We start from the raw sequence: 26,723 nt of genomic DNA on the forward strand, positions 1-26,723 counted from the left end.
TCTCGGCCTTATGATGTTACGATCACCGCTCAAATTTCACAGTTGTCCTGTGCACGACGAGAAGACTGAGCGCCGGTCCAGAGGAGACACGGCGCTAGAAGCACCAGCGAGCGTCGCGCTTATCATCCCGCCTCACTAGCACACACACCCCTGACGAGGCGTATTTGGATTTTCGGCCAGTCTCAACAATGAAACCACCTCCAGCGGACGCCGTAATGCGGTGACGGTGAGGTGATGAAACGAGACTCACCCTCTTCTCTGTCCTGCAGGATCAAGAAAGGGGCAGAATATCGGTCGACGGCGTCAAGTGGGGTCGCTGATCGGTGCGGGGAGGGGGACCGTGATGTGATTAGCGCCCGCGTCCCTCCGAAGCGCGCCTAGCGTCGAGACCCGACACCCAGCACCTGGGGGTAATCTCGTTACGTAGCTCCTTCCCAACTGTTCCAGAATCTCCCCGTTCAAGTCCGGGTTCTTCGGCTCCTTGTATATTAACCGCCACGTCGTAAGAGGGCTGTTCTCTCCCCGCGACGAGAATAGAACATTCGGGAATAACCCGGGGAACCCCCCCCCCCCCCCCGGTTCTGTCTCGTCGTCCCTACTTCCTGCAGGAAGAGAGCGCTTCTGAAGGCATTATGTGAGACCTACAAAGGCCTTTCTTCTTTCTGGCACCAGTTTCGACTGTGCATCGCGGTCGGTAAGCCGAACGTATCCATTTCGGAATCACGTGTTGTGTTGTGTTACGTTAGAAAAATATATATATCTCGCTAATGCATGTTGAACTAAGTATTGTTACGAACTAACGTGTGGAGAACTGGATTCGTAAGGGATAGCCTACTTAAGTTGTATTAAAGTTTTATTGATTACCAATACTTACATTATTAATAAACAAATTGTACTTAAAAATGTCTGATCACCAATCACTAGGGGCATGCAGATTTCGCGAAAAGATTTCGAGACTAGATGAAAGTTAAAACACTATAGCATCGTCTGTGTTTCGTGATTGGGCGAGTTTCTCCCGGGAACATATCGATTGTTACAACACTAATCACAGTGATTCATCGCAAAAGTAAACGCGTCCTGAGTGGCCCGGTCAAATTAGGCAACGACTTCTCTCGCTAGACGGCCGCCAATCACAAGGCAGAAACCACGTGCCTGCCCCTACTTATATTATTAATAAACAATTGTAGGTACTTAAAAATGTCTGATCACCAATCACTCGCACTTCAAAATGTTAATTTGCGTGTCACTCACTCAAATGCCTGTCAAGTTACACAGTTCGCACTTCTCACTGGAGCGTGCTGTGTTCAGGGCTAGTACTTTTCGCGAAAATATTTCGAGATCAGCTGTATGTTTAAAAACAATCTTATCATTGCCTGTGTTTCGTGGTTATTTGAGTATGTTTACCGTCGGCACACCAATCACAGCAATTTTGTGTGGAAGCATAATAATTCTGATAGGCCTGACTTCTTTTTAGGACGGCCGCCAGATACATGAAGGAAACCCGCTTTGTTAGTTAGTGACCGTTCAGAATTTTTTTTTTCGCGAAAAATACTTTTCCCCATAACTATACATGAGTGTTGTTGAAACTTGAAACTGCGAAGTTCCTAACCGTGCTCCACTCAAATGAACACTATAATGTTTTTTTTTTTTTTTTTTTTTTTTTCGATTACGTATAGAGATCGTTGTGGAAACCATCCGATAAGTAGGGACTGGAAAAATTCGCGGTTTCAATGACCTCTAGGACAGACTCCACGATCCTATTATGTACTCGGAAAAATCGCATCTGCTCATTGGCTACTGACGCGTGAGAACTGTCAACTGGAAGGCTTGTGATTTGAAACTTCTTTCGTCAAGGGTTATTCATAGGGCCATGCATATTTCGCGTAAAGATTCCGAGAATAGTTATAAGTTAAAACACTGTAGCACCGTCTGTGTTTCGTGATTGGGCGAGTTTCTCCCAGGTGCATGTCGATTGTTACAACCTCCAATCACAGTCATTTAGTGCGGAAGTAAACGCGTGCTGAGTGGCCCGGTCAAATAAGGCAACGACTTCTCTCGCTAGACGGCCGCCAACCACAAGGAAGGAATCCCTGGTGCGGGTATACCTTGTTGCAGTCTAATAGATGCTCAGATTTATTCGCGAAAAATGCCTGCCCCTAGTTATTCATCGGCTCAAGAGTCCTGCAGGCGAATTGTGGTTTGATACTGAAGCATCAGAAAGTTAATTGCGTTGGGATTCCAGCCTATCACGAAATGAAACCGCGTGTTATTATTTCCCCGGTCTCTACCTAGAGGTCGCGAGGAACTCGCGTATATTCAGGTTCCTGATGTGGACTGCGTAGGGGTCGGAGTGCGAGGATCCCGGGGTGAGGGGAGCGTCCTTATCGATCACGTGTCGCGAGGGCGCAGGTAGCAGGCGCCCGGTGTCCGAAGGGACCTACACCCCCCCCCCCCCCCTAGTGTCCGCGGGTCACGGAGCTGACCCCACACGAGACGCGCCTACGTGGACCGAGTCAGCTATTGCGCCGTGCCTCAGCTGGGCACACACACACCACCCTCCCCCCGCCCCTTCCCCCTCGGCCGTTTGAACCAACACACGATGACCTACAAGATACCCTCCATGGTGGAGTGTGCTTGCTCGACCCACACTGGCTGAGGTGGTGACTCACACACAGAAGTAAAATTTTCTGTACTTTCCCCAAAATATTCCTTCGGAAACCAGTTGCCAATAAAAAGAGACCGGAAAAATTCGCAGATTCATATAGAGATAGGCTAAAATTCAAATAAATATACCTTTAAGTTGCTTTTGTTATTGGTTCGCTGTTCGTCTGGACGACTCTGGGCCAATGGGAAACACTAAATTAAAGAAGTATCGCATAACAGGCAAACTAGTTGAGACGACTCACAAGTCAGCAGCCAATGAACAGGCGTTGTTTTCCCCAGTATACTGAGGACTGTGTAGTCTATCCTGAAGGTCATCGAAAATGCGAATTTTTCCAGTTCCTACCAATAAATAGTTTGTGATACTACAAGAAATAAAAATTTAACTTTGCACAACACATGGCTATGGTTATTTTTTGTGTTGCGTAAATGAAATACGTTTTTCGATGTATTACCAAATATCGTAATACGACACTATGGGAATCTCTGACCAGTTACGTTGGCGAAGCGCGAGACAATTTACTGCGTTCCTTTCAAGCTATTTTCATTCCACGCCGCTGGATGCCAGTAATTGGCAGAACTTGATTAATCAATTAAAGCCAGGTACTGACAGCCAGCCACCAGGGAAGGCCAGCAGTTCACAGGGATGAGAGCCACGCCCGAACAGTTCCGAAGTTCTCCGAAGTTCACCTATCGCTCGTGGAAAAAAAAAAAAAACACCATATTGCACGGATTTACAAAATAACGGTAATAAAGTATTTTAAAAATATGCTAACCTAACCTAAAAAAACTTTTAATTTTAGTTATAATAACCTAACCTTACCTACCCTCCCGAAGACAAAAAAAACAAAGAACTACTATTTATTACAGTGACCAAACCTAACCTAAACTTCCACTAGAGACCGCAAAAATTCACGGTTTCAATTACCTTTAGGATGGACTTCATAGTCCTCTATGTACTTTGGCGTATATTACACATGCTTAGAGATACGGAAATTTCGCGCATTCATTTAGTCGCAAGTTAGAATGCAAACCTTCACACTCTCGCACTGTGTTCATGATTGGACAGCAGTTATTTGGCCACGCCCCTCTACAACCGTGAGCCAACGAGGCCCAGCTAGGAGAGAAGTAAGCGAATCAGCTAGTGCCAATTAACAAGTATAAAACTGTTCTCACTAAGAAATCAACCAATGGATAAGCAAACATCGGTTTAACACACCTATGACTTCGAATTCTACCCTGAGGCCAGACGAATTCGCGAAATTTCCGGGTCTCTACACATGCTATACTGACACTGGGCTGATTTTGATTCGATCCTTCTTTTGTTGAGGCGTTTTCTTTGGTTCAAAATCCTTCAGATAAACTGTCACCCAAGCACTTAAGCAGCAAAACAGGGTAATAAGTATTTGGATTCCCGGTGTCTATGTTTTACTTCGGTAAACTTCGGAGCTGTTCGGGACGTGTTTGTGGCTTTCATCGCTGCGAACCGTAGGCGATCCCGCACAACAGCCGCCTCAGAAAGCGACCCAAGTTTCTGCGGGCGGGTGTCGGCTGGAGCCTTGTTGGGCGGTGACCCCCGCCCCAGCACGGAGCTCTGACGGGCGCGCACAAAGCCCTCGGCTGATCACCTCCGACTAATTACCGCCAAACTGACGCGCTCCCGGCCCGGCGATGTTTTAGCGCCGGCGTTCCCGAACACGGGCTCCATTACCAGCTCCCCCCGTTGTTCCCGCGTCTTCGGCGGAGACGCCTCCTCTTCCTCGCGAACCTCGGTCGAAGAGAACAACATGGAGGGAGGTCTTCTTTGTTCCTCTAGGAGCAAACAAGCTGCAAGACCGCCCACACGTCTCTCGCGGTATGCCGGTTTTTTTTCCGCGAGGAAAATAAAAATATCTGCACGACCACTTTTTTCGCAATAAGTAGAGACTGGAAAAAATTCGCGGTTTCTTTTCGTGAAGCGCTGGAATTCCAAAAAAAAAAAAAATATATCTTTAAGCTGCTTCTGCTATTAGTAGGGGCATGCAGATTTCGCGAAAAGATTTCGAGACTAGATGGAAGTTAAAACACTGTAGCATTGCCTGTGTTTCGTGATTGGGTGAGTTTCATTACGGTACAAGATGATTATTACAACACCAATCACAGTGATTCAGTGCGGAAGCAAACGAGTCCTGAGTGGCCCCGGTCAAATAAGGCAACGACTTCTCTCGCAGACGTCCGCCAATCACAAGGGAGAAACCACAGGTGCTGGTATACCTTTTTGCAGTCTAATAAGTGTTCAGATCTTTTCGCGAAAAATGCCTGCCCCTAGCTATTAGCTCAGTGTTCGTCTCCACGGCTGTAGGCCAATGAGAAACCCTCAACCAAAGAAGTATCGAATCACAGGCAAACCAGTAGAGACGACTCGCAGGTCAGCAGCCAATGAACTGGCGTTATTTTCCTTGATATATAGCCTACAGGACTGTATAGTCTATCCTGAAGGTCATGGAAACCGCGAATTTTTTCAGTCCCTAGCAATAAGAAATTGCCTGCGTTCTCCTTTGAAATCGGCGGTCGTCTGTAAGAGAAGACATTCCCTCATTTACCGGGTCATTGGTTGAAAAAAAAAAAAAAAAAAGTACCCGAAAGAAACTGAACCTATCACGAAACATACACACGATACTTCAAGTGTTTCAACTCACAGCTGATCTCGAAATAGTTTTTTTGCGAAAAAAAATTCATGCCCTCAAGAATGTAAGTTTAATTGATTTGACCTTGGAGTACACAAATTCGTACACACATTGATATTTTTACACGTCTAAGATCAAGTATTTACCACTAACAAACTTCATGTTTCCAATTTACAAAATATTTTAAGTCATAAAATTACAACAATAACATAGTTTTTTAGGATTATAGAATTTGAGAAACACTAATTTGTTTATTCAGACGGAAATTAAAAAAAATCATGTAAATTGTACGAGAAAGAAACTCAAAATACCTCCCGGTGGTATAATATAAACCCCCCCCCCTCCTTCCCCAATGTTCAGTTTACAGAGAGTATTGTGCCATGCTACCCTTCAACCTTATGTATTTTTCGTCCTGATGTGTGATTGTACGGTCATTGCTTTGACACGTCCTATCGGTCTTCTGGCCAATAAACATGAAGTCAAAGAGAAAGGTGTCTAGCACAAGAACCCTCGAGAACAGACAAGTGCGCAGATTCATCTCTCTTCATTCTAAAATTGAAATACTTGTACCTTTGTGATGTGTCTGTGATAGGCTCCCAGATCAAGCTGGGACAATTACGCCGAAAGCAACTCCGCCACTGAAGAAGTGTCGAATAATGAGCAACCCACTCGAGACTATCGCAAATGCAACAGCCAATGACATCGGCTCAAGAGTACGGACATATATTATGAAGTCTATCTTGCAATTATTTGAACCAATATATATATATTTTTCCCATCCGTACAATTAAGTTGAAGATTTTACCACAGTGGATATTTGGATTTTGGCGCATCACGAAATGAATCCGCGAACTTTTCCAGTCTCTAATAATGACTAAGTAATGCTTATGGCCATGTATTTTTCGCGAAATTATTTCCAGTTTGAGACCGTGTATGGTCACGAGACTTTCATTTAAGATTCTACACACAAACATTTAAGGACATGAAGAAGCTTACCTTTCATGTTAGCGGGTAGGAATAAACGGGTATGTTTATGTATGGGTATGTTAAAACTTTTTAGTATTGTCTGTGTATCGTGGTTGGCTGGGTATATTTAATGTGCACGTCAACTGACAACACAAATCAAAGCAATACAGTGCGGAAGTAAAACGCGTCCTGAATCGCTAGCGCGGGCATAACTTATTGCAGTCTAATGAGCCATCAGATTACTTCGTGAATAATACCTGACCCTACTAATACTGGAATTTTGTTTGTTGGAAAGGAACTTACTAAGAAAGTATCGTTAGAAGTATTCCACCACGTTAGAAACATTCCACCATATTAGAAGTAGTCCACCATGTAGCGTTTGTTATAATTAGAGTCCCGGAAATTTCGCGGATTCCTCTGGCCTCAGGATAGAATTCAAAGTTATAGGTGTGCTCGACCCATGTTTACTTTCCCATTGGTTAATTTCTTAGCGAGAACATTTTTATCCTTGTTATTTGGCACTACCTGATTCGCTTATTTCTCTCCTAGCTGGACATCGTTGGCTCACGGTCGTAGAGGGGCGTGTTCAGATAACTGCGGTCCAATCATGAACACAGTGCGACAGTGTGGAGGTTTGCATTCTAGCTTGCGACTAAAAAAATGCGCGTAAATTCCGTGGCTCTAGTTATAATGCAAATATATAAGAAAAAATCATCCAGGAATCAGCAATAAATTCCATTATAACCACAAACGTTTTGCTATCAATAAGGGAATAGCAGAATTATTTCTCATTTTGATTTCTACTCATGTTATTAACATGACAAAGACAGCACATACCCACTCCTAACTTTTTACATCCATTGTTGCCATTCAGTCGTGGAGATTGTACAAATTAGCAACGGTCTTACAGTACTCCCCCAAGAAATGTAGTGCTGCTTGTATATTAGCTAAATAAGAGTAATTATAGTCATCCTGCAAATAAAATAAAAAATAACTATTTACACATAATTCAGTTAAAAATAAACTTATGTCCTTTAGGGAAGGTTAAACAACTGGTTGTACAACATTGTCCATGTGCAGAGACCTGCAAAATTCGCGTTTTCGATGGCATTCAGGATAGACTGCACATACCCCTGTACACTCGGGCAAATAACGCAAGTTCATTGGCTGCCGACTTGTAAGTCATCTCAGCTGGTTTGTCTGTGATTCGATCCTTCTTTGGTTGAGGGTTTATAACTAGTTGAGATTCGTCCAGATGAACAGTAAACCAATAGCAAAATTATCTAAGAGGTATATGTGTTTGAATTCTAGCCTATCACCGAATGAATTCGCGGATTTTGCAGGTCTCTATTCATGTGACTCGAACGTGCCTTGAGGACATCATCAAATCAACAATTTTTCCGAGCTCATGTTAAAAATATCATTTTTATTCAAAAGTTCAGTTGGGAATGCTATTCGTACGCATTTTTCTCATACCGCTTTGTTCCAGCAACACAAGAATGTTTTTATTTTTCTGTAACTCAGCCGGAACAGTTTTAATGAAGAGCTCTTTTCTCTAACTGGAGAAAGAAACCAATTTCGCTAAGCGTTTCACTATTCGTACTTTTTTTTATCGTGCCGTCTGCGATACGAGAACAATAATTGCTATTTCCCCCCTCCACAGTCAACAAAACAAACGCGCCAACATCCACGTTGAAAAGAATAAAAAAAACACACAAGGCTAGTGACGTTGCACTTTCCATTCTTTCTTCGTTCTGCATAACTCATTGTTTTAAACCACGATTTTTCTTTAAAAAAAATTTAAGTCTTATACGCACGCGCATTTCAATCAGTTGTGTACAAACGCAAGATATAAAATGTATCCCTTAATGTATTTGAAACGTATGAAAAACAGTTTATGTACCAAATAAATATGAAAAAAAAAATCCTTTTGACACAGCCTACAGCCGTAGGTAGAATTTGAATTATCTATTTCATAATGAAAACTTCTAGAAACTTATGGAAATGTGCATTCTCCAATAATCCAAAATGATTTAATATAACATTTAAATCAGTTTCCATGCTGCAAAAATGTTTATAATGTTTTAAATTCAATTCTGGTGTTGGAAGTCATCTTCCTTTTTCACTCGTGTAACATGGAGTTAGTACGCCCGAGTGCTACGTGTATTACCATTGGCTGGACGTCTTCTAGGGCGTGTCAAAGTGGTGATTGTCCTATCACACCGAGACGAAATGTAAAGGTATTTGAAGGGCAGCTTGCTTGTGAAAAATGTATCTCGTGATGTGATCAGAGTTTATAATTTTAAGTTTGAATAATCTTACAGCGGTTTGTGGACTATCTTGACAGTAAAAAGAAAAAAACATCTATCTCTACTTACATCTAAACGTGACAAACAAGTCTTGGGGCGTCTAAACCCCGGTATTGCTTCATGGAAGTGCAACCAAAATGTTCAATAGTGGCGACATTCATTTGTCCGTCGCATTAACATACCGCCCATGCTGCAGGTCCGAAAGTCATAGCGCGGTAAACCATTTTGATATATTCCTCGCCCCCCTCCTTTTTTTTCACCCAAATCATAACGTTTATGAAGAAGGTATGGGCGCGGAAATGAATTAATCATCCAGTAGCTCATGATTTATTAATGCCGCCAGAGTGCGGAATAGTGTAGGGCATCCCGTTTGCGCTCCCGCTCTTGAATCTCATTGGTCGCTTGCTTTTCACCGATTTCATTCGCGAGCTCGTCGACGGGTAGTGTCGACGCAATTCTCGTTTTTATTCCGCGGCGGACAAGCCACGATAGTTGAGGACTGGAAAATTACGTGAGTTCAGTGGCCTCCGGGATAGACTCTAATATCCTCTACACACTCGGGCAAATGCCAAATGTTCATTGGCTGCTGACTTGTGAGTCGTCTCGACCGAGTGTCTGTGATTCGACACTTCTATGAGTGAGGGTCTCTAATTGGCCCTCATTACTCCTCACCAATTGCAGAAGCAGCGCTAAGGTATAATTATTTGAATTGTAGCATATCACGAAATGAATCCGCGAATTTTGCAGGTCTCTACTTATGAGTAGGAACTGGAAAAATTCGCGGTTTCAATGACCTTCAGGATAGACTACACAGTCCTCAGTATACTCGGGAAAATAACGGCTGTTCATTGGCTGCTGACTTGTGAGTCGTCTCAACTAGTTTACTTGTGATACGATACTTTTTTGGTTGAGTATTTCCCATTGGCCCAGAGTCGTCCAGATGAACAGTGAACCAATAACAAAAGCAGATTACAGGTATATGTATTTGGATTTTAAAGTATCGCGAAATGAATCCGCGAATTTTTCCGGTCTCTACCAATCGCTAGGGACCGGAAAAATTCGCGGTTTCGATGGCCTTCAGGATAGTCTACGCATTCCCCTGTAAACTCGGGCAAGTAACGCAAGTTCATTGGCTGCCGACTTGTGAGTCGTCCCAGCTGGTTTGACTGTGATTCGATCCTTCTTTGGTTGAGGGTTTATAATTGGTTGAGATTCGTCCAGATTAACAGTAAGCCAATAGCAAAATCATCTACGAGGTATATGTATTTGAATTTTAGCCTATCGCCGAATGAATACGCGAATTTTTCCTGTCCATAATCATCAGACGTTATCAAACACCACTTCCGCAATGTTTTGGGCGGGGACAGTATGGCGACGGCGAGGTTAGGAAGTGACTGTAGTCGGCTCCCGACACGGTCCTGGAGCAGTGGATTGACGGAAAGATCGGCGATAGCAACAGCCTCCCTGGTCCAGCAGCCCCGAAGGGCTGTCCGCCACTGGGGGGGGGGGGGAGGAGGAGGAAGCGTTTGAATAGCGCTGTGGAGAGGGACGCACTTGACCATTATCTCGTCACCATGCGGTGGGGGAGGGGGGGGGGGCAGTTGATGTGGCGCTGGTTTGGGGGCGTCGCGCCAGTATTTATGGCCGCCTGTTCACCAGCTGTTTCCCCGCGCTGTGAATGGCATGCTAGGCTACGCCCCCTCTCCACCCCTTCTCCTCCTCTAAAGCCCTGAGTAGAGGAGACACCCGCAGCTCGGACGCCTGTTTAAAGCCCTCTGAAAGTGACCAGTAACTCTAGGCTGGACTCACACGCCAGGTCGATTTTTTTCCCGTCATTATTTTTATTCGAGGGCTAATTCTAAAATTTTAGCTCGATACTTCCCTTGCAAGCATTTTTCGTGGGAAAAAAAAAATCTGAATGTCTATTAGACATATGGTATGCCCACGCCAACTGTTTCTTCGTTGTGATTGGCGGCCGTCTGCGAGAGAAGTCGTCGCACTATTTGACCGGGCCACTCAGGACGCGTTTGCTTCCGCACTGAATCACTGTGATTTGTTGTTGTAACAAACCGACGTGCACCTGAAAGAAACTCACCCATTCACAAAAAAAAACGGCGATATACAGTGTTTTAACTTTCATCTAGTATCGGAATCTTTTCGCGAAATATGCATGTCCCTAATCTCTATTATTAGAGACCGAAAAAATTCGCAGATTCATTTCGAGATAGGCTAAAATTCAAATAAATATACCTTTGAGTTGCTTTTGTTATTGGTTCACTGTTCGTCTGGACGACTCTGGGCCGATGGGAAACACTCAATTGAAGAAGTATCGCATCACAGGCAAACCAGTTGAGACGACACACGTGTCAGCAGCCAATGAACAGGCGTTGTTTTTCCCGAGTATACCGAGGACTGTGTAGTCTATCCTGAAGGTCATCGAAAATGCGAATTTTTCCAGTACCTATAATTATTATTCGTTACACGCGCAATAAACGAATAATATGTAGAGACCGGAACAATTTGCGGGTTCAATGACCTTCAGGATAGACTCCAATATCCTCTACACACTCGGGCAAATGCCACCTGTTCATTGGCTGCTGACTTGTGAGTCGTCTCGACTGGGTGGCCTGTGATTCGACACTTCTATGAGTGAGGGTCTCTAATTGGCCCCCAGTCCTGAATAACAGTGAACCAATGGCAGAAGCAGCACTAAGATAAATATAATTATTTGAATTGTTAGCATAACAGTAAATGAATCCGCGAATTTTTCAGGTCTCTAATAATATGTGTGGTCGAGGGGGGAGGGAGGGGGGGATAGCGCGCCGATGTTCGACGTCGACGGCCACTGAAAGCACGCCGGGGGTCGTGTGTGTGGCGCCGTAAACAACACCAGGGCCTTTGCGTCAAAGCCCGCGGGTAAACAAACAACCACCTCGCTCCCCCTCTCCTCGCGCCCTTTGCACGGGCGGGCGAAGGGCCCGCAGGAGACCTGCACAGAGCAGAGCGCAGAGGACTGCCTTCTCGCTTTCATCTCGCCACACGCACGCCCGCCTGAATCTCACTCCGCACAAGGCGCGCGCTCGTTCGACCGGCTGAGCGCGGACTCGGAAACAAACGAGCATCGCTATGAACCACTCGCCGCGGGTAGAGACAGAGACAGAGAAATTTCGCGGATACACTTCGTGATGCTCCTTTGCTGCCTCTGCTACTGGCTCGCAGCTGACGTGGAGGACTCTGGGCCAATATTAACTAGGGACTGGAAAATTTCGCGGGTTCAATGACCTCTAGGACAGACTCCGCGATCCTATTATGTACTCGAAAAAAAAAGCACATCTGCTCATTGGCTACTGATGCGTGAGAACTGTCAACTCAAAAGCTTGTGATTTGAAACTTCTTTCGTCAAGGGTTGTTCATTGGCTCAGAGTCCTGCAGTCAAATTGTGGTACAATATTTAAGCAGCAGAAAGTTAAACGCATTTGGATTCCACGAAATGAAACCGCGAATTTTTCCGGTATGCCATAGGTTGTACAAAGTTACAATGCTTGTAGTGTTGCAAGCTATTTGTTGGCAACTGGTTCCCGAAGTAATACTTAGGGGCATGCAGATTTCGCGAAAAGATTTCGAGACTAGATGAAAGTTAAAACAATATAGCATCGTCTGCTTTTCGTGATTGGGCGAGTTTCTCCCAGGTACATATCGTTTGTTGCAACACCAATCACATAGATTCAGTGCGGAAGTAAACGAGTCCTGAGTGGCCCCGGGTCAAATAAAGGCAACGACTCTCGCCAGACGGCCGCCAATCACAAGGGAGAAACCACAGGTGCGGGTACACCTTGTTGCAGTCTATTAAGTGTTCAGATCTTTTCGCGAATAATGCCTGCCTCTAGTAATAGTTTGTGGAAGCACAGAAGAATGTTATTTTGTGTCCGTGCAGGGGTTGCCGGCGATTGGGCACGTGGCCTCTAGCAAGCTCCGGAGCGCAACCCTCCCCCAGAGCACCCCGACTTCCTTCCCTGCACGGGGTCACGTGTGTATCGGGGCGGTGAGCGGGGGTCCAGCTGAATGCCCCCGCGATAACGCCCGCGCTGAATCGCCCTCCGTCGCGGACAAAGACTGGCCCGAGGCGCGTCTGTCCGGGCCGGCGACTGCTCGGCGGACAAAGAGTGGTCGGTCCCTGCGTGTGTCGGCCGGCGCCATGTTGGCGGAGCAACCGCAACTTGGATCAAGTCTCCCATCTTGTTTTAAATCATATATATTATATATATTATATATTTAGGGGAAATGCAGATCTCGCGAAAAGATTTCGAGACTATAATATGAAAGTTAACACACTATAGCGTCGTCTGTGTTTCGTCATTGGGTGAGTTTCTACCCAGGTACATATCGATTGTAACAACACCAATCACAGTGATTCAGTGCGGAAGTAAACGCGTCCTGAGTGAGCTCGGTCAAATAAGGCAACGACTTCTCTCGCCAGACGGCCGCCAATCACAAGGAAGAAATAACAGGTGTGGGTATACCTTGTTGCAGTCTAATGAGTGTTCAGATCTTTTCGCGAAAAATACATGCCCCTATACATATATATAATATATTAGAACCCTGTTATAATGTTCCTGCTTTATTCCTTCTTATAACATCATATTTTTTGTCCAGATATTTTTCTACAAGGACAATGTATTTATTTTCCGCATATAATGTTTCATGAATGGTGCACTTCCTGCTGATAACGTTTGCTTTCTAGATTTCAATAACTGCAAAAAAATTTTTTTAAGAACCTAATTATTCCAACACTTATCCCATATGTGTAGTTTAACATGTTAAAAGGTTTACGTTACACTTTACATATGTTTACATATATATTATATATATAGGCCGGAAATATTCGCGGATTCATTTCGCGATACGCTAAAATTCAAATACACATACCTTTAAGCTGCTTTCGTTATTGGTTCACTGTTCGTCTGGACGACTCTGAGCCGATGGGAAACACTCAATTAAAGAAGTATCGCATCACAGGCAAACCAGTTGAGACGACACACGTGTCGGCAGCCAATGAACAGGCGTTGTTTTCCCCAGTATACTGAGGACTGCGTAGTCTATCCTGAAGGCCATCGAAACCGCGAATTTTTCCAGTCCATATGTATATACATATTCAGAATGTTGATAAACTAAACCGGTTAATTGGGAAATCCCATAGAGTGGAACATTTCATAGAACAGTTCATTTTTATCAACCATTTCAAAATGTTTTGAAGAAGCAAACATCGTCACTCAAACACTATGGCTATATATTTATGAAACGGCTCGCTGCAATTTTATTCCCATTATCGGGTGGTACAAAATATGAAAAACTAAATTATATGTTATACCATGGATTCGTGGATATGCGGGGTTGTCACCGGGGTAAACTATTTATACGGGCGTGCTTTTCCGAGACTAGTTGAGAGTTAAAACTCTTTAGCATCGTCCATGTATCATTTATAGAGACCCGGAAAATTCGCGGGTTCATTTCGTGTTATGCTAAAATTCAAATAATTATACCTTAGTGCTGCTTCTGCCATTGGTTCACTGTTAATCTGGAGGACTGAGGGGCAATTAGAGACCCTCACTCATAGAAGTGTCGAATCACAGCCCACCCAGTCGAGACGACTCACAAGTCAGCGGCCAATGAACAGTTGGCATTTTCCCGAGTGTGTAGAGGATATTGGAGTCTATCCTGGAGGTCATTGAACCCGCGAATTTTCCGGGTCTCTAATCATTTACAAAGAGAATTACGGTAATGGAGTGGCTTCGTGGCTTAGTCTATTCGAGATCCCCGGTTGCTGGAGTCAGTGACGGCCTGTTGGCTCTTGGACTGCCACGGAAGGGCGATGTTCAGGCGCGCGGGCGCAGGGGATGTCGCCTCTACGGCCCGCGCAGGAAGGCGCGGACATGCAAATGTTTGCCTCGACCCCAGCGTTGACGAGCTCTCCGGACCGCTCCCCCATTTGACGGCGATTTAATTAGCCCTCGCTCCCTCCCCCCCTCCCCCCTCCTTCACTCTCTCTCACCGCGAACCCAATTTGACTGCGGCCCCCAGCATTAAGACCCGCGCGAATAACCACATCCAACCCCTGGGATTTGCTCAAATCATCTCGCCGCGGGTTGGATATCAAAGGGTCGCCAATCTGCAATCACTGATTTTTCACACCGTTAAGGCATAGGTGGGGTGCTCTCCAACCGATTTCGTAAGACTGTTCTTTTGTTGACTAGATGTTAAACCAGAACGGTCTATTTTTTAGAGTACTAAACAAAATCAACTGCCCAAATAATCCGGTACCTACATGTTCGTTAGGGAATGGAAAAATTCACGGTTTCACTGATCACTAGAATATATTCGACATTCCCCTACATAACTTGCCCATTGGCTACTCTGACTTGTGCCCTTGTCAACTGTGATGCTTGCGATTCTATACTTCTTTGGTTGAAGGTTTTTCATTGGCGCCGAATCCTTCAGATTAACTGTGAGCCAATCACAGAGGCAATATGAAGCTAATTGCGTTTAGGATTCCAGCAAAACGCGAAAATGAATACGCGAATTTTTCAGGTCACTGCACATACCCACGCAGTGGAGTGAGAGGAATGGGCTTCCTCATACTTTCTCCCTTCCTATCCCCCCTCCCCTTTTTGGTTCATCCGCCTTTCCCAACCAGACATTACCGTGTATTCATCTCCTACGAAGCAGGGAAGGGTTAGGTTTGTAAGGATTCACCCCTCGCGACCTGCGGTGTGGTGGAAGGATAACACCTCTTTCCCGCTGGCCGAGCAGGTTTTTGCCGACGGCCCCTGCTTTCAGGGGCTTCCACCACTCCTCCTCCCCCCCATCCTTATCCGAGGAGAAGCCGTAAATTAAGGCGTTGGCCGCTTCCTTTCCTCGCGCCCGTTAATCACCCGCCCATTATCGGGGCGCCGCATTACGCACCGCGAACACGGCTTACTCCTTTCCCCCCTACACCCCCTTAAACCACCATCAAACGACTCTACTTTAAAAAAAAACACCCCGGAGGGCACACGTGGACAACCGGCCGGAATATTTTCCCCCCGTCCCCCCTTTTTCCCTGGCCCGACCCAGGGTCCTGCAGTGACGCTGCCCCATTCGACCCTCGGCCCATTTCCCTGCGGTCAGCCGAGCGATGGTGAGGGGGTGAGGGGAGTTGTGCGCCCAGCTGAAGAGCTCGGTAGTCGGACCTGCCTGTGGTTACTGGGACCGCTCCCAGCTTTCACTAGAGACACCATCATTTCACGGACTCATCGGCCAGCAAGTTAGACTTGAAGCAAATACACATAGATAGAGACCGGAAAAAAATTCGCAGATTCATTTCGAGATAGGCTAAAATTCAAATAAATATACCTTTAAGTTGCTTTTGTTATTGGTTCACTGTTCGTCTGGACGACTCTGGGCCGATGGGAAACACTCAATTAAAGAAGTAACGCATCACAGGAAAACCAGTTGAGACCGACACACGTGTCAGCAGCCAATGAACAGGCGTTATTTTCCCGAGTATACTGAGGACTGTGTAGTCTATCCTGAAGGTCATCGAAAATGCGAATTTTTCCAGTCCCTGCACATAGATAGGGGCAGGCATTTTCTCACGAAAAAATATCTGAACGCCTATTAGACTACAAAAAGGTATACCCGCACCAGGGATTGGCGGCCGTCTAGCGAGAGACGTCGCTGCCTTATTTGACCGGGCCACTCAGGACGCGTTTGCTTCCGCACTGAATTACTATGATTGGTGTTGTAACAATCGACATGCGCCTGAAAGAAACTTCCAACCCGACACTAAACACAGACGATGCTGCAGGGTTTTTAACTTTCAGCTGGTCTCGAAATCTTTTAGCGAAAACTGCATGCCTTCTATCAATAAGAAGGTGTCGTTTGTTTTGAGTGCATAGATGATGGTGTGAAGTCCATTCTACAGGTGACTAAAATTGCAATTTTTTTTAATGTTTCTGATGACAGGTTCCCAGTGCACTTGACGACCCTGGGCCAGTTATCAACGAGAGGACCTCGGCCGTGGGTGTTCTGAGAGGTCCCAGAGGTGTGAGAGGTCTGGATAGCTGCCTTCACCGCCTGTTGGAGGCGTCTTGCTGAGTGGGCCTCAGCCTCTCGACACAGCTCTTGGCCGGAGCATCCAGACCGCGCTGAAGTGGCGTGTCCACTTCACTCGCCGTTTGCCTCCAGCCCCGCCCCGTTCCTGGGAGTACATGCTGGTCCCGCAAAGGGATCGAGGAATTTGCGTGTAGTGAATTTGCGGAACGGCAATTTCTGATGGAGGTAACAAGCATGTGTACGAAAGTTTTGCCTAAAGGCGTTTTGCCTAATTTTAGGCAAATCGCCGTTAGGCAAACCGCTGATAGGTAAAACGCCGTTAGGTTAGGTTAGGTTAGGTTAGGCAAAACGCCGTTAGGCAAATCGCCATTAGGCAAAACGCTGTTGACCAAATCGTAGTTAGGCAAAAAGCCGTTAGGCAATTCGCCATTAGACAAAACGCCGTTAGGGAACTCGCCGTTAGGCAAAATGAGGTTTTGTCATCATAGTAACATTTTAGGCAAATCGCCATTAGGAAAAACGAGGTTTTGTCATCATAGTAATATTTTAGGCAAAAAACGCCGTTAGGCAAATCGCCGTCAGGCAGAACTCCGTTAGGGAAAACGCCGTTAGGCAAATCGCCTTTAGGCAAATAGCAGTTAGGCAATTCGACGTTAGGCAAAACGCCTTTAGGCGAAATGACTTTAGGCAAATCGCCGTAACGAATTAATGTTTAGGCGAACCGCCTTTAGGCAAATCGCCTGTTACTCGAGGTAACGAGTGGAGAGGGATCGCGAGCTGCCGTGGGGAAGCCAGCACAATGGGGCCATGGGGAAGAGGACAGTTCTTCATGGGTGTGCCGGCGCGACGGACTGGTCAAGACAGGAAGCAGTGCGCGCCGGGGCACCCGGGCCCCAGAACACCCGCGGCCTCGGACGAGCCGTGAGATATGGAGTGCCGTGCCCGCCCCGGATGAACTTTGGCACGGCGGTTGAGTTGGTAAAGGGGTTGAAGGGGAGGAGGCTGGGAGGATGAAGGATGGCGACTGGATCGCGTCCAGCCAGGTCTTCTTGGCCCCTCTCCACGTCCCGCTACACACGGTCACTCGAGACCGGCTTACACGGTCCACGGCAGCTTTTATGTTCACGCATCACACCTCGCAGAACTGATTGTTTTCTCCCTTCCATTATAATTCGTTTTTTTTTACTGGAAAACTGTTTCACGCCCGGATGGCTCTCAGAAGCTTCAAAGCTTCGCGTGGCTTTTTTATTCCCGTGTGATGCACGATGCCTGTTTCGCGGGCGAATCTCGATATTTCGGGAAGTAAGCTAGGATTCACCGAGCTCCAGTCAGACGCACAAATAATAATTAATTTTATACATGTGTTTATATGAATATTGAATACTGAGTATTTTTTTTAAAAATTAATTGAATTTTTAATATCACTCTAGTCCATTTATCATTTTATATTTATTAATCATATGCTTGCAAAATTAAATATAGCAGTTTATAAAACCAAATAACTATAACTTCTAACTCTCGTACATAAGTACAAGCACCCATTTTTTTTTAACGTGACAAAATTTTCTTTTGCTGTGCCCTTGTCATGGAGGGAAACAGTCTTACCTCCTGAGTTTGCAAGAGTCGCGCCAGGGCCGGATTTACTGCCTGTGGGCCCCTAGGCTGAGTCTTTGGTGCGGGCCCTCTCTAAGGGAAAGGAGTATCCCCTTCCAGTGAAACAGTGGGTGCCTCTTGCCTGCGTCTGGGTGGGTAGTTTATTTTAATTGACCTACAAAACTCATAGTTTTGATCAATTTTCTATTTTGAAAAAAAAAAGTTTATTATTGAACTATATAATTTAACCAAACAGTATTTAGAGGTTAAGGAATTAAGTGACACCAAAAACAATGAAAATAATAGAAAATTATTTATGCAGAAGAGCTTAGTTCGGCGCAATTAATCAACACAAAACAACTCGACACTATGTGGACGCGTATTTTATGTAAGAATATAAGAAGATCCAAATCGCAGTATAATTTTTTTTTTTTTTTTTTTTCGTGTCGTGTGGTGCGGGCCCATAGGCTACAGCCTGGATAGCCTGCGCGTAAATACGGCCCCGGGTCGCGCCGGTCGTTGAGCGGTTGACGCTCCGCGCCCTGGAGGTACTCCCACTTTCAAAGAACGGCGAAGCGTGGCTTCGTACGCACGTACGGCATCGCTTCTCGCTGATGATCGCTCCGGGGGTGGGAATGGGGGCGCAGGAAACTTCCACCGTCGGAAGGCACCCGAAGCGGAACGCGAGATGGCTGGGACGGCGGAACCCCGACCGCCAAGTTCGTTCGTAACGCGCTTACGAGCGCGGCGGGGGAAGACGTACCGTACTTTCCGGAGCGTAAGCGATCCCAGCGAAGCAGCAGGAGGGAGGAGAGAGACACGTACAGGATGCCCATAGAAAGATGGTCCCAGTTCCAATGGCATATTATATTATTACAAACCACACATCAATTTGTTCTTACAAAATGTTCAATGTGCGCACACATCCAACCCAAAGTCCAATTCTTACCTCACTTTGGTTAAAACTCCGGATAGCCTCTTCGATTCTGTGTTTCAACTCTGGCAGATCATTGGGTAGCGGCGGAACATATTCACGATATTTTATAAAGCCCCAAAGGGAGATAAAAAAACTCGCATGGTGTTATGTCGGGTGAACGTGGAGGCTAGCGAAAAAGAAATGTGTCGTCTCGAATTGCCTACATCATAGCGGATGTTTTTGCCACATGAGGGATCACAGTTAAACTTTAAACGAAGTGCACGTTAAACTGAATTACAGATTCACTCTTAGCGAATTGCAGAACACAGAATGCTTTACGGTCAGGAGTCGCCAGGAGGAAAATAGAGAAGTGCGACTCTTACAGTGGACACTTAAACCAAGTTTTGTGTGACATGTGACGCTATCTGTTGGGTTGGCCCTACTAGCAAAACAAAACTAAGGCGGGCGGTTCAAATCCCAAATGTTAGCTTTATAATGATAATTTAACTACTTGACTAATTGCATGATAGATGGGATTATAATTGTGCATAAAAACACTTTAAACTATTTTGTAAAAAAAAACACAGCATGCTATATATAAATGAGCAGGGATCCAGTACAGCTGGTATGCCACACCACAAAATATGTGGGCAACAAAATAAAGTGCATTAATTTTCACTGTTTTTTTTTTTGCCTAACAATAGCTGATGCATTACTTCTCACAATAAATGTAGCTAAGCTAGTAAAATAGTAATATACTTAGTATAATATTAGAGGGTGGGCCTAGTCTCAGTAAATAGAGTTTCTCCCCCATGGTCAACACTCGTACCACATTAACGGAGATATAATTCAAGTGCGTTATAAATTTCAATGTCGATGTGCGTGATTCATCGATGGATTTTCATTGCCTTCCACAGAATGGCGATGAAGGGATGACCCAACACCGGGTACTGAACTCCAGAAAGGAAAAATTCCACGAGTGAAGAATCCCCGACCCAGCCTAAAATGGAACTCGGTAGCCTTGACTCATCGACTAGAAATTCTAGCCACTTAGCCAACTTGTTGAAAAAATCAATTTATGAATAAATATATAAGAAAGGTCTTTAAAAAAAGGTTCATGCGAGGTCCCAGCTCTGAAACCAGAAAATTAACTTATTATAAGTGGTTATGGCGCAGTTATCCAGGAATACCTATTGATTGTGAATATTTCCTTGCCTTTTACAAAAGGCATTAACACATAGGAAAAAATATAGTTTAAAACTTAAAACCATATTTTCATTGGTTTTATAGTGAAAAAGTACCTAGAAGTTGCAGTAAATAAAAAATTACCTCATGACATAACAATGCAATAAGCCAAACCTATGGAGACTGGTTGACACATGTATAAGGGCAGGGAAGACAAAAGAAAACTCTTACCTTCATCGTCGATGGAGAAGAGCCCCAGACCGTCGCCGCCCACGATGAAGTACCCGACGCGTGAGTCGTCGCCAGGCGCGTCCGCGTCGGTGGCCCGGACGGTCGTCACCAGCGTCCCGGCGGGCTGGTTCTCCCTCACGGACGCCGTCACCACGAAGTCGTCGAACGCAGGCGCGTGGCAGTTCTCGTCGACGTCGACCACCTCCACGACTAGCGAGGCCTCCGCGACAAGCGGCGGCACCCCGAGGTCCTCCGCGCGCACTGTCAGACTGTGGACCTGCCGCCGCTCGAAGTCCAGCGTGCCCGCGCTCCTCACGGTCCCCGTGAGGGCGTCGATGGAGAATAGCCCATCCCCGTCGACCCCCGGGACGAGCGAGTACCTCACCTGGCCACCCTGACCCAGGTCGGGGTCAGTGGCGTCCACCACGGCCACCAGGCTGCCATGTGGCAAGTCCTCGTGAGCCTTAACCACGTGGGCACTCAGCGCGAAGACCGGTGAGTTATCGTTCACATCGTCGATGACCACCCGCACGCTCAGGTCTTCGTGCAAGGGCTCACTGCCACCATCCGATGCCCTCAGCACCAGCTCGTACAACGCCTGCCTTTCGCGGTCAAGTGGTGAGGACACGTACAAAACACCAGAGGACTCATCCACCGCGAAATCCTCAGTCAGGCTCAAAATGGCATAATTAATCAGGCCATTTTTATTGAAATCAGCATCGGAGGCATTGAACTGGAAGATCGCTGTGCCGTTGGGTGCATCCTCGCTAATCCGAAAAGTCGTTGGTGATCTCTCGAACTTCGGAGGATTGTCGTTCACGTCTAGCACTGTGACCATTAGGTATCGTGAAGAAGACTTCTGTGGAGTGCCAAGATCGTAGACACTTATGTTTAAGGAGTATTCTGATTCAGTTTCTCGGTCGAGATGTCCCACGACCTTCAGTTCTCCTGTGCGTGGCTCTAGGAAGAATACTGAATCCTGGTCTCCTGCTGAGATACCAAACACAAGATATCCATTGTAACCATGATCACGATCTGTGGCTTGTACAGTAAATATTACGGTGTCTATGGCTGCTGATTCATTGACATGTACTTCGGCTGGGAAGTCTACGAATTGAGGAGCATGAAAATTCTCGCCATATCTACTGGGCATCATAGCGAATTCTTCTTGCCAACCAGGCATGTTGTTGCTTTGAGCCGAGGCCAACAATTTTGTCAGTCGAATGGCTACATCAGTTTCGTGACACTGGAACACACCATTGTCACCACTCATCAACCATTTTGGAGAACTGGTCTTCTTAGAGTTCAGCAAATGTATGAGAACTCTAGTAACATCTGAAAAATGTGTACCATCCATTGCTGTAATATTCAATTCCCTTTCAGACACCTTAACATCAGAAAGATCACATGAAACACTTAACACCCCTGAGGTTGATTCTAGTGAAAAACAGCCATCTTCATTTCCAGATTCTATCTGGTAGCTAATTATGTTACCTGAATCGAAGTCAATCGCTGATAGAGTTATTATCTCTGTGCTAATAGGAATGTGCCGAGACAGATGCCCCTCACAGTCAATCTTCTCAAACTGTGGCCTATTGTCATTAACATCCTTTAGACTAACTCTGAGCTGCATCTCTGTCTGCCGGCGATATGGTACTCCCCAGTCTGATGCTCTAATATGAAGAATATAGTCTCTCCTCATGGATTCGTAGTCCAGCACAGATGTAGTGCGGACAATACCAGAAAAGTGTTCGATTTCGAAAGGTACATGGTTCAAGTTTGCTATGCTGTACGATATGTAAGCATTGTCGAGGGAGTCTCTGTCTCTTGCTGTAACCTTCGTCACAGATGTTCCAACAGGTTCGTTTTCATTAACCCAAACTGTGGCCTCTGTACTGTCAAAAACTGGATCGTTATCATTTGCATCGACCACACTTATCTTGACTTTAGCGGACGATTGCTTTCTGGTACCAGAGTTTCCTTGGTCAATTGCTGACACAGTAATGGTATATAATGACTTTTCTTCAGCATCGAGGTTAACAGATGTATATAACATACCTGTGTCAGGATTTATGTGGAACTCTTGGCCTTCGTTTCCTCCGACAATATGCAAGAATACATGAGAATTTTTGCTTTTGTTTGACCCTGTTGCTTTTAGTCTTATGACAGGCGTGTTTATAGGTGCCGTCTCTGAGATATCAACTTCATATATTTCTCGCTCGAATATAGGGCCATTGTCGTTAGATTCAACAATATGAACTGGGAAAGACATGTATGTAGTTCTGGGAGGGACTCCTCTGTCAACTGCTTTAAGAGTTAAATTGAAGCCTTGTGGTACAAGATCTCTTTCCAAATTTTGGCGAATTTCTACAATATATTCTTCATTATTTACATTATTTTCTTTGCTTTTTTTAATCATAAAGTAGCCATTCGGGTCACCACTTACAATCTCGAGGCTCTTTAGTTCGCCATGCACCCCTTTGTCCTTGTCTGAAACTTTAACAATTGCATAAATTTTAATGGTGGAGGGCTCAGTGATGTCAGGTAGATGTTTAATATGTATTTTGGGGGAATGCAAATTTACCTCTTGCACCCGTATCCTAACTTTAGCAGTGCTTGGTTTTGCTAACCCTAGCCTCTGTGATATGCCCCTATCTTGAGCTACAATATTTAACTCATAGAAATCTTGTTCATCATACCTCAGAAAACGTGTTAATGTCAACACTCCACTCACTGGATGAATGGAGAACTGATCTGTGGGCTGCAAGAAACTGTAATAAATTTCACCATTTCCGCCCAGATCGGCATCTTCTGCAGACACACTGAGAATACTCTTATGAAGAGAGGTGTCCTCAGGGACCAAACTTTCGTACTCAGTCGGGTAGAAAAGAGGGTTCAAGTCATTTGTATCCAAGATATATACTACAACGCGTGTGTACGCCTCCATCATGATCTCATTATTATTTATAATTCCAGATGCACGAACTTCTAAAACGAACTGATCTTTACGCTCTCGGTTTAAGACATCCATTTTCCCTGTTCTAGTGCGTATAGTAAGGAAGCAGAAGTCACCCACCTGTCTCTGTTCTGCTTTGAAGAACCCTTCCTGGTCTCCACCAGTTATTTTGTAGTGGACCTCAAGATTATTTTTGCCATATGTCGTCACTATACCTATCCTTTCTTCTGGAATAACGAACGTCTTTCCCGGAGAGTTCTCGGGTATGCTGGCATTATACTCTCTCTGTGTGAAGGAAAATGAAGACACTTGTCCAATTACAGGGAATGTAGCATCGTTTCCAAACTCATTGGTGTGGATTTTTTTTGGTATCACCGAATATGTATTAACTGACGTCGGAGCCAACGTATTTTCCAGGGAACTTTCCGTGTTGATTTCATTCGCATGATGGAGAGAAATGGTTTTGCTAGACGTTTCCTGGTCGTGTTTGTAAACGTCGGAAGTAGATGTCACGTCGTCGGTGAGGTAGATGATGCCCTGCTCTGCTCCCGACACACAGAGAAGCATGGCGAGAAGCACCAGAGACGGGCTCGGCATCATGTCCGTGCCGGAGTCAGTGCGGGCATCCCAGGTCCTCTTTCCGCCTCATCACGACAAGCTGTGCTTCCTGAAACACATCGACAATATGATTATGTTGGAGCAGAATCACAATAATGAGGTTAATACTCATTTGGAGTACCACAATGTTTCAATAAGTCACTCTAAAGTTCCCATTCAGCAGCCTGTAAAAAAAATACCAGATAAAGGACAACAAAAGAGCTCCATTTTAGGTCTACAAAGTTGCAGCAACCAACCTGCAGCACCAGAAACATAACATTGTAAACATTAGCTTATTGCAATTTTATGTGTTGCAGGAACAGTATCAAGGGTGTGGGAGAGTTGTGAGTGTATTTTTCTCAGGGTAGCCAAAGGGACTCAGTTGTTCTACAAGACATTAAAGTCTGCATTGTTACAGGGCAGGTATGGTTTCCATTCCCCACGGAAGCACGAAATCATTATAACTCTCTTCTAAACTGGTTAATTAAAGTTAGTTGGTAACTTGGTATGTACGGCCAACCTTACGAAGAGCTGAATTATAACTTTCAAGTTGATAATTGTCTTATGTAAACATTTTTAACTGCAGCATTTTGGAGGACTCTTGAGGGGGAAATCTCGGACCGTTGTTCCACTGATTGTATGCTGCAGTTGGAAGTGGTGTGGTAGGAAAATTTTCACCTGTAGTCGTTTTGGAACTCATCCAGTCAGCCAAAAATCCAGGGGCTAGCGTGTATTTGAAAGGCAATGTACAGTCACCAGGTTGGAACATTTCCAACATTGGATATTTACAGTGTGCAGCAATTCGTGGTTTCTTCGTGCATCGACTGGAGAAGTTGCTTCACGCTGTTTGGAATTTTTCCAAAACGTCTTTGCAGGGGTATCGAGTCGGAAGTTATCGAGTCGTCTTCAAGTCATGATATTTATCTCAAAAATATTGGAGAAGTATATTTTCCAGGTTACAAAGTATTTAGCGGCCCCGGTCAGAGGTTTGTCGTGTATAAATTCCAGAAACAATTTTAACTGATATAAACCGTGGTTTAGAATGTTTCATATCGGGATAATGCAGTTATTGGTATTCAAGTTTAGCTACTGCCCTCAAATAAACCTATAACGGACAGATGTTAGTCCATTAATTTATAAACCAAAAGTTTAAGATCATTAGTATAATTAAGATGATAAAATTTTGGCTAAACTTCTAGTAAATATTAGTTATTAATTTTAATAACTATAAAATTCTCAAACTAGTAGTTCATTAAAAAAACATATTTGAACTTCTACATCATTTATTCAATTTTGTTTAAAAGATTCAAAATATAGAGTACTAGAAAATCGTAAAGGAGTTTGATTTTTTTTTTTTTTAATTTTGGACAAACCTGTTTTCAGTAAAAAAAAATTTTTTTTTTCAAAAACCTTAATTAGAAAGGTAAGGTTCGTAAAATAGTAGCAATTCAGAGAAAAAATAATTACTTATTATCGTGTTTATCGCTTTTTATAAAATTTGCTAACTAGTCGTTAAAAACATCACGTAAAAAATTTGGAATAGATTTTTGCTGTTAAAATGGAATTTCTACGCACGAACCTTATGACAAAATATTACTATATTAAATTTTTTAATGGTTTAAATTTTTTGGTTGGTAGGACATATATGTTTGACTACTAGATAACAAATTTATTAAAAAAAACCAAACTAAAGACAATAGTAAACTAATGCCTTGAACTGGTAATGTTTGAAGTAACTTTATCTTCCTTCATTTTTTTTTTTAATACAAATCACTTTATTCTCACGAGAGTTTTTTTTATTAGACACAGGTTTGTCCAAAATAACAATAAAAAAAAGTATGCATGAACACAAAGAAAGGGTGTAACTTTCTGAAAGCGCTTGGTCGACCGGTGAGCCGAGAGTAGTCGCTCTAGCCGCCGCTGGGAGCGCTCCACTCGCCCGACCCGGCTCGTGTGTGCTCGTGTTTGCTCGGTTCGCGAGGGGCACTGGAGGCGCGCATGGGGGGGAACGCGGGGTTTCCCCGACAGGAGAAAGCTTTCGGACAGCGCCCATGCCACCCCCGCCTCCCTCCTCTTCACGGTCCTCTTCTGCCGCGGTGCCAACATTACCAAACCAAATAACAACCCTAACCTGGCCAACCCTACATGGAAAATACCTTCACTTTTTATTTTTTATTTTTACAAGAAACAAAAACCGAACGGGAAAATTTCTGACTGCCGTGACATACATTTACAAGGTGTAATCGAAAACTACGGTGGATAATTTCATTACGAACAAAGTAATAGGCTTACATCCAATTTTTAACAAATCTCCTTCTAAATGCTCTCATTGGCTAGCGACGCGCAAACATCCCAATGTTGATCCCATGACTGGAAGGCCTTCAGCTGCTATGTCGTAGCCCTCTCAGTGTAAGGGAATGGTGTCAAACGTTTTCCTTTTTGGCACGATCCATTTTTACTGGTCTCCGTTTCACATGGGAAAAAAATTAATTCTAACGCGTTGTTGGAAATCCATGATTAGTAGAGACCGGAAAAATTCGCGATTTCAATGA

General features: G+C 44.6%; 1 protein-coding gene across 1 annotated transcript in view; it reads right to left on the reverse strand.

The window, feature by feature from the left end:
- The window catches only part of LOC134537242 (fat-like cadherin-related tumor suppressor homolog), a 199,064-nt gene that overhangs the window by 138,611 nt on the left and 33,730 nt on the right, over positions 1-26,723 (reverse strand). The window contains exon 2 of the mRNA XM_063377510.1: positions 20,619-24,241. Within this exon, the coding sequence (XP_063233580.1) occupies positions 20,619-24,174 (3,556 nt within the window). The 5' untranslated portion in view covers positions 24,175-24,241. The remainder of the gene's footprint in view (positions 1-20,618; positions 24,242-26,723) is intronic.

The sequence above is a fragment of the Bacillus rossius genome, chromosome 12 (genome assembly GCF_032445375.1).
Source record: "Bacillus rossius redtenbacheri isolate Brsri chromosome 12, Brsri_v3, whole genome shotgun sequence".
In the NCBI taxonomy this organism is placed as follows: domain Eukaryota; kingdom Metazoa; phylum Arthropoda; class Insecta; order Phasmatodea; family Bacillidae; genus Bacillus; species Bacillus rossius.